Source organism: Octodon degus, unplaced genomic scaffold (genome assembly GCF_000260255.1).
Source record: "Octodon degus isolate 3935 unplaced genomic scaffold, OctDeg1.0 scaffold00042, whole genome shotgun sequence".
In the NCBI taxonomy this organism is placed as follows: domain Eukaryota; kingdom Metazoa; phylum Chordata; class Mammalia; order Rodentia; family Octodontidae; genus Octodon; species Octodon degus.
Genome location: NW_004524618.1, coordinates 1,525,647 through 1,540,665, shown reverse-complemented (window position 1 = coordinate 1,540,665; position 15,019 = coordinate 1,525,647). Strand labels below are relative to the sequence as shown.

Sequence of the window (15,019 nt, the reverse complement as noted above, 5' to 3'; positions counted from 1 at the left end):
ATAAATTAAAAAGGAACCAAGTCCCTATAATGAGTGTGATCATTATATATACCTAAGATGTACCACTAAAGTTAATTAATTAAACAAAAATCTGTGCACAAATAAAATGAACTAAGAAGTCTCCCCATTTTGCTTCTCAACCTTGCTGCCCCACTTCCAGTCTGTCTTGCTTCAGTCTGTGGAAGTGAGCCTTGTCTTTAGCAGTCAGGAGCTGGCAGTAACTTTGGAGGGTAGTCGCCAGATTCTTGCCTTAAAGATGCTGTGGGCCTGTACTTCACTGCAGCTGGTTTTAGCATTTTCCCTTCACTATGACATTATCTATTGCACTTTTTCCTTTCCCTTTCGGACCTGTGAATCAGTAACAGGAGGCCCAGTGTATAAGATATTCACAAACAAAAACCTAGGCTTGCTTTTAGAAGACATTAGATTACTTCAGTAAGAAGGACCAGAAAGCTTGCTTTAGCCTCCTGATATAAAATAAAAGAACAGGGGCTGGTGAGATGGCTCAGTGGTCTAAAGCACCTACTTAGAACAAGCTTAGCAAAGCACAGAGACCACGGTTCAATCCCCCAGCACCACATGCCAGCCAGCCCGCCCCCTGGTGGGCTGAGCAGGCCACACACACACACACACACACACACACACACAAATAAATAAAATTAAAAATAAAATAAAAGAACAAAAAGCTTTACTCTTTTTAGTGACGACTATTTTCCTTCTTTGGGGGATATCTGTTCATATCTGAACTGTTTCATCTCATGGAATGAGGATAAAATGTTTCTTATTGTTGTTTACATCTCTGAGAGAATGACTGATGATCATAGATCTCCTGAAGTCAAAACTTGCTTGTGAGACTAGACAGAAACTTTCTTAGACTTTTATCATTTGATTTAATAATTGAACCTCTCAATGTGCCTAGAATTTTGCTAAAGGCCCAAGAATTTATTAGTATCAAAATAAGTGGTCCCTGTCTCATGGAGCTTTTAGTTACAATTCAAGAAAACTGGGAATTTGGTTAGAAATTGTGTTCCCTTCTCCTGCTAACATCTACCTTCAGCATCCTTTCCCTTTCCTGGAGCCTTACAGTGAAGCATTTTGACTCATAATTCTGAGTGGCTGACTTTTTGAAAGGTATTGGCAGTTCCTCCCACTACTTAGGGGAAAAAGTCAGAGGAGCTGGTTTTGTGGTGGCTTTTGCCTATAGGTTAGCTTCGTTAGGCTGCTGAGGCTGTAGGTTTGCTTGCACCCAGGAGTGTGAGACTGACCTATAGGGAGATCCCCATTTCAAAAAAAAAAAAAAAAGTTTAAATGATTGAAAATAATAAAAACCCTTCTTCTTACCTATACCTCACCAACTCTTACCCCCCCACACACATACTTTCTATTTTTTGTTGGCAGTGACCTGTATGGCCAAAAGTTGATATTCTTTGCCAAATACTGGACTTCTGGGCTGGACATGGTGGCACTTGCATGTAATCCCAGCATTTTGAAAGCTGAACAAGAGGATCACTGTGAGTTTAAGGCTAGTCTGGACTACATAATAAATTCAAAGATAGTCAGTGAGAGAATAACTGATGACTAACTCACTACCTAGTAAGACCCTCTGAGAAAAAACAAACATACAAAAGTGTGATGTTGGACTTTTAGTCTAGCAACGTCATGCATATTACTAGGAGGGAGCGTTGTTTTTCCCGCCCATGAGCCATCTGGTGCTAGTCTTCTACTACCAATTTCTACTAACTTTTGTGGTAATATACCACAGAGGTCTCTTGCTAAAAGCTTCTAAAACTCTACTATAATTTACAAAATAGTGGCCCAGTGAGCTCTTGACACCCATGTTACCAGCATACGTGCAAGCTTAGCAAAATTCTCTTGGAACCTGGGCGAAGTAGCACACACCTGTACTGCCAGCTCTCTGGGAGGCGAAGGCAAGTTCAGGTTCAGCCTGGATAATTTAGCAAATAGGAGAAACCCTGTCTCAAAGTTTAAGTTTTAGGGGCAACCCCCTTGGGTCACCTCCTGTCCTTCTCTTGGACAGAAGCTTTTTTTCCCCCAATAAATATATTCTGTTCCTTAAAAAAAAAAAGTTAATTTTTAAAAAATTGAATAGGACTAGGCCTGCATCTCAGTGCAGAGACCCTGGTTCAATCCCCAATACCCCCTCCTCCCCCTAGAAAGCTTCTCCTGGTGACTGACCACTGTGGGATCTATGGATTCTTCGTGGAGCTGGCTGAGCAGAGAAGCCTCGGTAGAGTCGTGGAGACTTAGTCATTCACACATAGTACAGCATACCTATTTAAATTGTACAAGTCATTTTTTTTTAGTATAATCGTAAAGTTGTACAACCATTGTCATATCTAATTTTAGATAATTTTGCTCCCTGAAAGAAAGCCTAGGGGCCCAGGAGATGGCTCAGTGGAATAAGCACTTCCCTGGCAAGGGCAAGGGCCTGAGTTCAATCCCTGGTTCCACCAAAAAAGAAAGAAAGAAAGAAAGAAAGAAAGAAAGAAAGAAAGAAAGAAAGAAAGACAGCCAGCCAGCCAGCCAGCCAGCCAGCCAATACCTTCTTTCACTTTCCTCTTATTCTTTTTTTTTTTTTTTTTTGCAGAACCGGGGATTGAACTCAGGCCCTTCACTTGCCAGGGAAGCACTTATTCTACTGAGCCACTTCCCCGGCCCTTCCCTCGTATTCCTAAGCAACCTCTAACTCTACTTTCTTCTCTAAAATTTGTTTATTGCAGACCATTCTTCTAAGTGGAATCATGTAATACGCATTTGTATCTGGCTTCTTTCACTGGTTTTAGGGTTTATCCATGTTATAGCATGTTTTGGGTTTTGTTCTTTGTTAAGTCTGACTAGTGTATCTATATAGCTGTACACTGGTCCCTCACTTATCACAGAGGTTTCGTTCCAGATGCCCCCATGATAAGTGAAAATCAGCAAAGTAGCAACGTTATATTTTAGTATTTATATATATTTTAAGGCTTTGTAAATTCTTCCCATACTCTTATAAACCTTTCTCAAACTTTTAAAAACACTTCTACTGTTCTTAACCATTTTCTAAACTAGTAAACCTATGTAATTTTAACAACATATGTATATCATACAGTACTGCAAAATCCCTCAATATAGCAAAAAATCTGTAGTAAATACATTAGAGTAATATTTTTTGAAAACCTGTAAGACAGTGAGCCTACAAAAGTTGAGCTGCAAAATAGCAAGGGACTAGTGTACCGTACTTTGTTGATCCTTTCCTCAGTTAATGAACATTTAGGTTGTTTTCACATTTGTAGCTCTTGCTCTGAACATTTGTGTCCAAGTTTTTGTGTGGACGTGTATTCCTAGGAGTAGACTTCCTGGGTCAGATGATAACTGCATGCAACATTTGTGAAACTGCCAAGTCCCAAGTTCTGCCACTTTCCAAAGAAGCTGTAGTATTTATAGTCCAACTGCAGAATGCAATCATGTTCTGGTTTCTCTACGTTTTTGCCAACACCACTGGTATTTTTTTGATTGTCATTATCCTATCATATAAAATGATGGTCTCATGGTTGTGATTTGCAGTTCTCTGCTGGCTAATGATGTCAAGGATATTTATTTATTTGTTTGTTTTGGTGTTTTGAGACAGGCTCTTGCTTTGTACCTCAGGCTGGCCTTAAATTCCTTGTGTAGTCCTTGTTGACCTCAAACTCATGGCAATCCTCTTGCTCAGCCTCTCAAGTGCTGGTGTACAGGCAAGGGCCCCACCACATCCAGCTAAGCATCTTTTCATAGTTATTAAAATACTTTGCTCTTGGGCCAGTGAAATAGCTCAGCATACTAAGTGCCTGTTTTGGCAAGCACAGGGACCAGGGTTTGATCCCTGGTCCCATGTGCCGCACCTGCCTCGTCCCCAGGGTGTACTGAGCTGGCAAATGAGTCCAGGAATGATGGCGCATGCCTGTAATCCCAGCTCTGGGAAAGCTTTAAATAGGAGGATCACTAAGAGTCCAAGCTTCGAGGTGAGACCCTGTACCAAATGCATAAATGAAAAAAAAAATGGCTCTTATAAAAATTGGATTACTTGCCTTTTTATTGTTGAATATTCTGAATTCTTTACATATTCTGGATATAAGATTGCTGGGCATGGTGGTTTACACCTGCAATCCCAGCACTGGAGAGGCTGGGATTGGAAGATCAGTTGTGAGTTCAAGACCAGCCTGGGCTACAAAGTGAGATAAAGGCCATCCTGAATGGCATAGTGAGACCTTGTTCTCAAAAAGAAAAAAAAAAAAAAAAACCTTGAAAATAGTCCAAATTAATCTAGTTTTTCCTCCTGAAATGTCAGGCTCACTTGCTTCTGGACTATGGCTACACCTGCCAATATACTCAAACCTCATGCCCTGGGTGAAAACATGTTTGACTTTGCTAGATTGTGAAATTCTCTTCCACTTTGAATTTAGACCAAACCTAAACCTTAACCTACAAGTGTTATGTCTGTCCTTCTTGGCAGTCTCTAAGAATATAAGCAGAATTCTCTCCGTCTCTCTCTCTTTTTTTTTTTTTTTTTTTTTTTGGTGGAACGGGGGATTGAACTCAGGCCCTTGCACTTAATAGGCAAGCGCTTATTCTACTGAGCCATCTCCCCAGCCCAGAATTCTCCTCTTGCTACTGACTTGTTTCTGTCTTATTTGATTTATTCATTCCTTGAATATTTCTGAAGTAGCTGTGTGCCAGATTAGGTGTTTGATGCTGCTTTACCAGGTTCCTATTACAATGCATCCTATTACATAAATATTGTATCTATTGTATAAATAATGCAAGAGTCCTTTAAGGTTTAGATGCTCTTTGGGCAATCATTTACTATATTCCCAGGTAGTATGTGACACGTTAGTATTGCTCTTTCCTCTTTTTCTTCTGGTGAGTATACAGCTTACCAAAAATCATTCCAAATAACAATTGTGTTCCAAACCACTTTTTTCCTGTCTTTTTGAGACAGGGTTTCACTGTGCAGCTCTGCTTGGCCTTGCACTCACTTTGTAGCTCATCTGCCCTCAAACTCACAGCAATGCTCCTGCCTTTGCCTCCTGAATGCTGGGCTTACAGGCATGCACCACCATGCCTGGCTAGTTTTTGGCTTACAGTTTTAATATTTTTATTAATGAGAATGGCTTTATCATTCTTTGCTATTAATAAGCAATATTAAAAGCATTTTTCAGGTCAGCCTGATAGCTCAGCAGACTAAAGCGCCTGCTTAGGCAGAGTGCAACTTCCAGGGTTCAATCCCCAGCATGCTGTGCCGGCCCCACCCATGGGGTGTGCTGAGGTGGCGATTGAGACTGGGCATGGTGGCACATGCCTGTAATCCCAACACTTGGGAGGCTGAAAACAGGAGAGTTACTACGAGTCCGATCTACGTAGTGAGACCCTGTAAACCCTGTCCTAAATACAGAAGGGGATAAAAAAGCATTTTTCCTGGTTGGTCATCTCATGTACACATATGTTCTAATAAACTTGGAATAATTTTAGATTTACAGAAAAAGTGCAGCTAATATACAAAGTTCTTGTGTACCCTGAGCCTACTTTTGCTCATTTTACATTAGTATAGTACTTTATCAATACAAAGAAACTGGGATCATCCAGGCAGGGTGGTGCACACGGTGCACACCTGTATTCCCAGCACTTGGAAGGCTGAGGCAGAAGGATCACCAAGAATTTGAGGCCAGCCTGAGCTACATAGTGAGTTCAAGGTCAGCCTGCACTACAAAGCAAGACCTCTCACAAAAACAAAACAAAGCAAAATTAGAAACCAGCATTGTACAGCACTATTTAAGTAAAATTCCATGTTTTATTTAGATTTTGCCACTTTATCCATTAATATACTTTCTGTTTGCGGATCTAATCCAGGATATCCCTGTATTTAGTTGCAATCTCCCCACTATTCTCCAGTCTTATCCTTGACCTTTCCATTTTTAAGGAGTACTGATGGGCTGGTGAGATGGCTCAGTGGTCTAAAGCACCTACTTAGAACAAGCTTAGCAGAGCACAGGGACCACGGTTCAATCCCCCAGCACCACATGCCAGCCCCGCCCCCTGGTGGGCTGAGCTGGCCACACACACACACACACACACACACACACACACACACACACAAATAAATTAATTAATTAATTAATTTAAAAAAAAGGAGTACAGATAACCTATAAATGTCCCCAGTTTTCATTTGTATAATTTCTATGTCAGATGCTTAGGTTAGGGTTATAGATTTTTGAAGAAAACAAGAAGGAGATTACCATCTTGTGATACAACATACCAGCGGTTACAGGGTATTCATGTGACATAACTGGTAATGTAACCAGCTGCTCTGAGAGACCTGAAAAGTTCCCAGCAGCCTGTCGCCCCAGGCTCCTGATGCTTGCACTCTGACCCTTTGAACGTATGTTTGAATCTTTCTAAAACTGTGGAACATCAGTTCAGTTTATGGGCCAGAGCCCTGGATATAACCAAACCCATTTGGAGGGCGAGGGTGCCCTAAGCCCTGTACACCTGGGTACACACCAGGGAGGTCCAAATCCCTCAGACCTGGGGCTGAGCCTAAGCTGTTCATCTCTGTGAGCTCTGCTGAGGAGCGAGTCCTGCCCTCCTGCACCCCCAACCCCACCCCGCCCATAGTCTGCGAGAGTTCTCCAAGGAGATGCCAAGGGATCTGTTTTCATCTCTGCACATAAGGACCCCCACAGCAGGTACCAAGCTGGCTTCCTCTTGCTCTGTGCTGGTGGAGGAAGCCACAGGATGGGAAGTCTGTGGTCCAGGCACTAGAACCCTGCCCCTGTGGGCAGCAGGTGTGTCTTTGCTAGCTTGTCCTCTCCACCTCTGTACTGTGTGCTTGCTGCCCCAACCCTGTGTTGATTTTCAGCACAGAGATGGATTTTTGTGCCCAGGTGGGACTGGGCCCATGTAGGTGGCTTCCTGTCCTTGGGGGAGTGATCCACAAATCCAGTCTGAGAATCTCCATGCAAAGCTGTCTGGAAAGAGAACTGTCCACATCACCGAAGATTCCCTCACTTTTCTGAGGGCTGTGTTAAGTGTCTGTGTGAGTGTGTGTGTGTGAAAGAGAGTGAGTGCTGGTAATTTCCCACTTGAACTAAATAATGGGGTTACAGGAAAAAATACTGGGCAGGCTTTCTCCATTGAACAAGTCCTTGGCATTGGGCAGGACCCAAGGGACTCATAGCTTCCTGCAGCAAGTGTGTGTATGTGTGTGTCATCCATATACACAGCTCTGGCTGGAGAGTACAATGTGTCTTTTTATGATTATTATTTTTATTTAGTTCATTGGAAACTTCACACTAGCATTAACAGATCTAGCAGAAGCAGCCTAAGCCGTCGTCCTGGGCTCCAAATAAAGATATGGTAGGGAGACTGCTGCTGGACAAGGAAGTGCTGAGGTCTTGAATTAGGTCACCTGCCTGCAGATGCGTCACCTGGCAGGCTGCCTCCCACCCCTCATCCTGCATGTTGTCCAGCTGAGAGGCTCCAAAGGTACGGGAGCAGCTGGGCCCTGGGTTCCTGTTTCTGAGAAGGGTCAGGCTGGGCGGTGAGAACCAGCCCGGGGGACATTTGGCAGACTTGCACATGCACACAGCAGCACCTCTAGGGCCTGCCTGGACACTTAGAGCAGTGTGGAGGGGCTCCCGGTCTCACTGAGACTGTCTCATCCCTGTCGGGGACAGTCTCGAGTGTGGTTCCCAAGCTCTTTGATCAGAGGCAGGGTCAATGACCTGACAGCCTTAGACGCACAGCCCACTGTGCGTGTTTCATTTTCCTCCTGCTTTGTCCTGTGCACATAGGTACCCCCACCTTGATCCCAGGCTGCCTGCGAGGCTGGGGTCTGCATGTGCTCCCTCTTCCCCTGTGCTGTCTCTCTCCATCTCCTGTTTGCACTTGACCTGGACAATCTGCATCCCGACCCATCAGTCCTAGAACTCAGTGGCCTTGCAGTGTGGGATCCCAGTGCTGAAGGTTCCTACCCTGCTCCCGGTTCCATCCTGGCCAGTGGCCTGGCCCTCGGGACTAAACTGTTTTAGAGCAGACGGCTGAGTTGAGCATGTTGGAGACAAGTGAGAGGTACGTCGGCAAGACTGAGCCTGTGAGTGTATGGGGTGGCTGGGCTTGCATCCCTTCACTGGGGAGGAGGCTTCCAGAAGAAAGGAAAGGTATGGGAAGGGAGAGAGTTTGGAGGTTTCTTTTGTCTTTATTGATTGGAAAGAAGTTGATGCTGAGTGTTTGAGAAAGAAGAGAACAGGTAGGCAGGGAATTTCATGATTCGACATCCAAGGATCCAGCCAGAGCTGAAGTTTAGAAAATCCTCCAAATTTGGCCACAGAAGCAGCCGGCCAGAGAAACCTGCTGCTCACTGGCACACACTGACGCCTTGCGAGTGGCGCTGATTTCCGTCGTGGAGAAGGGGCTGCAGGCCGCAGACAAGTCTCTGAGCTCAGGCCGTTTCCAGTAGATGCACTTACACCTTCCCGTTCTCAGCCGATTTTGTCCACTGCCTTTGTCCTGTGCAGAGCTGGCCTCAAGTGGGGTGAAGCAGTAGGAGTGAGTGCCTGGGGTCCATGCAGTAGGGCCCCCTGCACGCCAAATGAAGCATGGGGTCTGCAAGTCCCTCTGGGGGAGCACAGCCCCCTCCTCTGCTCTTGGCCGGTGCTCCTGAGTCTCCCTGTACCTGCGCCGGCTCCATTCGCCCATCCACGGGCCCTTCCATTGTTCTAGTGGCTTCTAACTGAAGCACACTGCTCTGAGGGAGTTACAGGAGGGCAAATGGCACCATTCTTGAATTTTCAGCTTGTTCTCTGCAATAAGCTTCCTTGACGTCCAGGATACAGTTTGGGGAGTGGGCGTCCCTGCTGTTACTGAGAGGTTTGCAGAAGGCAGCTTGGGAGCAGAACGGGTGTGTGTGCCCATCCCTGTGGGCCGCATGGCTGGACATGCACTGATGGATGTCGCTGAGGCGTCAGAGCTGCAGGAGATTCCTCGTGGCGTCCCACAGCCCTGCCCAGCGCCGGGTGGGCTCTGTGGGGCCCAGGCTTCCAGGCTTTGCCTCTCCTCCTCCGCAGAGAAACTGGAGAGATGGACATTACGGTGCTGCAGTCATTGTGAGCGCTAAACACTCCCAGGTTCAGTGGTGTGCTAATCTCCTGTTTCTGGTATTTTTAATGGTGGGCTTTTCTCACAAAACATGCAGTATCATGGGAAGAGAGCCAGCCTCTGGCCTGCCACTTCCAGGTTTCCTTTATCGCTTCGACGGGACTTTATGGTCTGCAGAAATGCTCTGTTTTTGGCATGCTTCTAGACAGTAAGATTTGGGTTGTTTTGTTTTATATTTGGTTTATGTTTACATGCATCTTGTATTTCCCTAAAAACTAAATAAAGCTTTTAGCCTTTTTAACTAAAAACAAAAAGAAAAACACACCATTAGTGATGTTAATCTTCAGCACTTAGTCAATGCCTTAAATACTAATTTGTCAGGGTTTTTTACTATAAAATTACTGTTTTTGCCTTTTGCTACTCTAAATATAGACCATCCTTAGTGAGTGTGGAAATTAAACTCCACCTCCTGTGGGAGGGAGTGTCTATACATATTACTTGAAATTATTATGTAAGAAAGGTTGGTCTCTTTTCCTCATTTATTTATTTATTTATTTATTTATTTATTTATGTCAATATGGATTTACACCAATCCTTGATCTAAAACCTGTGTTTCTTCCTGCTACATTAGGTAAGAAATGACAAGAATATTTATCAAGGCATGATTTCAGAGAAGCTTATCAATTTCTGAGATTTGGGGAAGGTAGATTTGATAAAACTTGATGATCTTGCATATGAGTGGGTGATGGAGAGGAAGTATTTGAAAATAATATTCATAGATTTGAGTGGCTAAAATTTTAAATTGTGGTTAAAAGTTAAAATTTTTGTTTGAAGCTGTGTGCTACCAAGTGTGAAGACTGGTGCTGGGCTTTGATGAGCCTCAGCTTCTTTAGAGACTGTCCAGCCTACGCATGACCCAGCTCTACCCAACAGGCCTTTCTTCTGCCAGAGCGAACACTGCTTGTCTTCTGGCTGAAGCGCCCTGCCCCCAGTGGACAGCCCCCTGGGTCCTGCTGCGCGTCTGAAGGACGGCCTGGGTTCCGTGGGTTTCGTGGCTGTTTCGCTTTGGGGTTTTTCTGCTTAGTTCATTTGCACAGCAGAGGCACTGGACACTCTCCCTCGTCCTCTCTCTCATGCTGCTTGCTGGGATTAAACTCAGGGTCTTGCATCAGCTAGGCAAGAGCTCTGCTACATCTCCAGCCCATGATTGTATTCCCTGTCTAAAAAACAACCCTTCCATACTTACCAGCTCATCCCATTTGTACCTTCACCCTCCGTCACTCCCATTATCTGGTACTCTAAACAAGAGTGTACTTGAGCCTTATTTTTACTGGGTTATCGTCTTCTTCCATCTGGTACTATATTAATGTTAATTCTTTGTTTCAGAGCCATCATCAACCACTTTAATCCCAAAATTGAATCCTACGCTGCTGTGAATCACATATCCCAACTGTCAGAGGAGCAGGTAAGCCATTGTCCTCCCCACAGTGACTTGGTTGGTGGCTAGGATCAAACAGTTACCTTCTCTCAAGTGGCAGGACAGTCTGTTACTGAGCTTCTGGCAGGAGTGGCACGTGTCAGGCACTGAGAAGCTGTGGTCCAGGGTGCTTGATAGCACTTTAGAGCTGTACCTTCTTATTTGTGCCTCGGAGAGGTGGGTTCAGTTATACAGAGGAGCTATAGGTGAGAATGTGGTAAATATGGTTCCATGGGTGAGAAGGCATTACTCCTTAAATTCTTGGTCAGAGAGTCATTTTGATGTTTGAAAGTAAGAAATGAAAATTTAGAAGTAGAAGAAAATGCCAGTTTAAAAAGCCCGGTTTCAACTTAATTTGAAACTATTTGGCTCATTAAAATATGAGCCCTCACTGGGACAAGCTTCCTTAGTAATTGAGTTCCCTTTGCCTTAAGCAGTTGTTTCTGTGTAAGTCCTTCTCCGGCAAGGCCTAGCTTGGGATGCAGATACACATGTGTTTATTTTCCTTGGGTCTGGCCTGATTTCTCCTTTCTGAAAGCGCCTGCACTCAGCTTTGCATTATGTAAAGTACAGATGGGGGGGCTTCAGCATGGCACAGGGTTGAATCTAATGTTTCATTCTGAGACACTTGAGTCCTGTTTTAAAAGCACAAAACAAAATATCTTTTTCATATACTTGCCTTCCTTCCCACCCTGCTGCCCAGTTGGAGGGGCCAGGGCACAGATTCCAAGCCAGTCAGAAAAGCGCACATGCTCAACCCCCACCTCCACCCCCAGCTCGTCATTGTAACCCCTTTCGGAGCTTTTTATTGTCAGGGGCAGACAGCATCTCTGCTGTGACCATGTGTTCTAGCACTGTGAAAAGCTACTCTGTTCATGCAGACTTCTCAGTATTCCCCCCAGCGGCTCTTTCCTCTGCCACATGGATAGAGCTGTATTAGTCTGTCAGTTGTTCCCTTTGACATATTTGTTCTCTTTTGTGAGGCCAGCTGTGTGAATCCACCCTCACATTTAAAACTGCTTTGTAAATGGCTTTCATTTCTCCTTCCCTCTCTGCCTAGTGCAGTCAGAGTCTTGTTCTTTGGTTCTGGTCTGCTCTGCGAGATACTTCTTGCTGTTGCTCCCTCGTCCTGCCGGACCAGTTCATTTCAGCTTTACCATGTCATCTTTCTGCAGAATAATTCAGGGCCTTGAGTTCTATGCAGTGAGAGAAGGAGTGACTTTCTCTCCACAGTGAGATCTCATTAGTCTTTATTTTTTTTTAAAGAACATACATTTTTACTGTCAGCCTCAGGCAGCTAGGAGAGCTTAGGCTGCTTTCTGCAGCACTAGCAGCCACAGAGCAACAATTAAAACCCCTTCTTGTGCAAGAGGCAGTCTGGAAAAGATCAGCAGTAACATGTCCTCACCTCCCCACAGTGTCTTTCCAAGTGAAGTGGAGTGGGCTAGTGTGTTCTCTTGCAGTAGCCCAGTCTCATCTTGGAGAATGTACTTATTTTCCTAATTTTACTGGCTCAGACTCTTTCTGTAGGGCCGGATTCTTTTCTTATCTTTGATAAATGTAAAACTTCGCTACTGTTAAAAAAAAAAAAAGTTAAGTAAAGTGATAAAAGTACCTCTGGAAAAGAGCCCACAAGCCAGGGGCGGGATGACTGGTGTGGAGAGGGACAGTACCAATCAGGAGAGGGAAGAACAACTCTCCAAAGATTTACCTACTCAGGCAATAAAGAACTAAATGGCTGCTGTCTTCCAGGGAGCTGTGTTGGGAGTGGTGATCCGTGGTGAACATTCCTAAGCATAGTCCCCCCTCTCACAGATGTCCTCTCCCACTTCAGTGTAGGGATCAAACCTAGGGAGTCTACATGCCAGGCAGATGTTGCCACCAAGCTCAGCCCCAGCCCTATGCGGGGGTTTTGTGTACTCGTTACCTGTCTTTTCAAAAATGTTTTATTATTTTTAATGTTTTATCCTTACAAGCAGTTTATTGAATAATTACTCCTGTCTGTCTCTTTTTTTTTTTTTTTTTTTGCAGAACCAGGGATTGAACTCAGGCCCTTGCGCTTGCCAGGGAAATGCTTATTCCCTGAGCCATCTCCCTGGCCCTGTCTGTCTGTCTCTATCTTATTAGTAAACGTGTGTACTACATGATGTCTGTAATCCTTGTGTGGAGTTGGCAGTGTACAGAACACAGCTTTACTCTATATTGTCCTGTTTCCTTCCCTCCTTCTCCCTCTTCCTCTTACTTCCATCCCATTTGAGGAACTGCTCCCTATTTTCTATTCTTTTATTTTGCTCTTTATTTATAATTTGGGTTTCTCATATAATTGAAGCCATACAATATATTTTAGATTGTGTGTCTGATTTGTTTCATGTTGTGGTCTCCAGGTGCCTCCATTTTCCCACAAGTGACTCATTTTATCTTTTCATGGAAGAGCAGTGCTCCACTATGTATAAAAAGCCCATTTTCTTTATTCATTCATCTGTTGATGGACATACAGACTACTTCTAAGATTTAGCTATCATAAGTGGTTCTGCTATAAACAAGGTATGCATGGATCACTATGACATGGTACTTTTTTCCTTTTTGTTTTATGATATGGTATTTTAACTCTTTCAGAAAGGTGCTTAGAAGGAAAATAGCTGGGTCAAAAGGAGTTTTTAGTTTTTTAAATTTTTTAGTTTTAGTTTTGAAATTTCTTATTGATTTCTATAGTAGTTATAGTAGTTTACATTCTCACTAGCAATGAAGATGGGCTCCTTTTCTCCACAACCTCATGACCATTTGTTATTATTTGATTTCTTGATGATGGCTGTTCTTTCTGGAGTAAGCTGGAATGTCAGTGTTGTTTTAATTTGCATTTCTTTAATGGTCAGTGACGCTGAGCCTTTCTTTGTGTATTTATTGGTCATCTGTGCTTCTGTGAAGCGCTTACTCATTTCATGTACCTGCTTTTTTTTTTTTTAATAAATTTTATTTATTTGTGTGTGTGTGTGTGTGTGTGTGTGTGTGTGCAGCTTAGCCCACCAGGGGGCGGGGCGGGCTGGCATGTGGTGCTGGGGGATTGAACCGCATTCCCTGTGCTTTGCTAAGCTTGTTCTAAGTAGGTGCTTTAGACCACTGAGCCATCTCTCCAGCCCACATGCTTGCTTTTTGATTGGATCTTATTGGTGGGGTCTGATGTTTTTGAATTCTTTATATGTTCTAGACATTAATCCTCTCCTTAGTAAGCAGCCGTTCTTCCTAGTAGAATCATTTGGTGTGCAAGGCAGACCTGGTGATCGAGGGCGAAGGGTTCTACAAAGGTGAGGTGAGGAGTCAGACTGCAGGCTTAGATGCACGGTGATGGAAGTGTTTCTGCCATGGGAACTTCCAGTCTGCTTCAGTTTCCTCCATTCCAGGGCTGCTTTCTGGTTCCAGTTGTGTTCATCTCTAGTTCCCTCCCTAAAAGGACCACAGTCTTCGTTCATTGCTGTTGTAAAACTTTCTAAATGCTGGCCTTCATCATGATCTTCTTCAGTGAGCTACACCCTTTTCATTGGTGGTGGAGGACTGAGCGACACAACCTGTGCTTCAGTGATAAAGCCTAATGATCTTTTTGTGTATACTAAATAAATGTGAACGGAAGGTATTACAAGAGAAGCTCTTGACTCCAGGCTCAATCTTGGGGATTCACATGCTTCCAGGACAGCTTTCTGGCTGAGTCAGTGCCCTCAAAAATATGCTGAAGTAGGGGGAAAGGAAGGGAAAAAAAAAAGTGTGGAGGGGGGGGAAGAAAAAAGAAGGGGAAAAAATGGAAACAAAGCTGGGGCTGGGGAGATGGCTCAGTAGAATAAGCGCTTGCCTGGCAAGTGCAAGGGCATGAGTTCAATCCATGGTTCTGCACACAAAAAAAACCCCAAAACAACAAAGCTTTTGTGAATAAGGAGGGGAAGAAGGGTTGAAGTGGGGGGAAGAATCAAGATATATCAGGTAGAGGTACAGATTCCTTATGATGAATGTGATCATGATGTATATCTCAAATGTACAAATAAAGAGTCCTAGCCCAGGCCTGGTGAGTGTGTGGGAGAGCTTCCGGCTACCCTGCGCCAGCGGAACCTACTACTGGTCCCAGCCCAGGCCCTGCGTGGGTGAGACCCTCTTCCACCCCCTTGGGACGCCCTCCACCACTCCGCAGCACCTCTCCCATCCTGCCCGCTGAGTAGGAATTTCTGCCACGTTCTGGGAACCCCCAGACGCAGTCCTAGCCCAGGCCCAGTGAGTGTGGGGGGTAAATGCCTCTCCCTCCTACTCCACCTTGTCCCCTCCAGACTCAGCTCAGGCCTGGCATACAGGCCTGGGGTGAAACCCTGCAGCTGCAATTGTTGTAGAGAGTGTAGAGGATAGAACCACCCAGCTAGTCCAGGAGCAGAA

The 15,019-nt window shown here is 44.5% G+C and overlaps 1 protein-coding gene across 3 annotated transcripts in view; it reads left to right on the top strand.

Moving 5' to 3' along the window:
- Window positions 1-15,019, top strand: part of CUNH10orf76 (chromosome unknown C10orf76 homolog) — a 210,232-nt gene that overhangs the window by 167,562 nt on the left and 27,651 nt on the right. For all 3 annotated transcript variants that reach the window (XM_023715517.1, XM_023715518.1, XM_004631461.2), the window contains one exon: window positions 10,519-10,597. In XM_023715517.1, coding sequence (XP_023571285.1) covers window positions 10,519-10,597 — 79 coding nt within the window. The remainder of the gene's footprint in view (window positions 1-10,518; window positions 10,598-15,019) is intronic.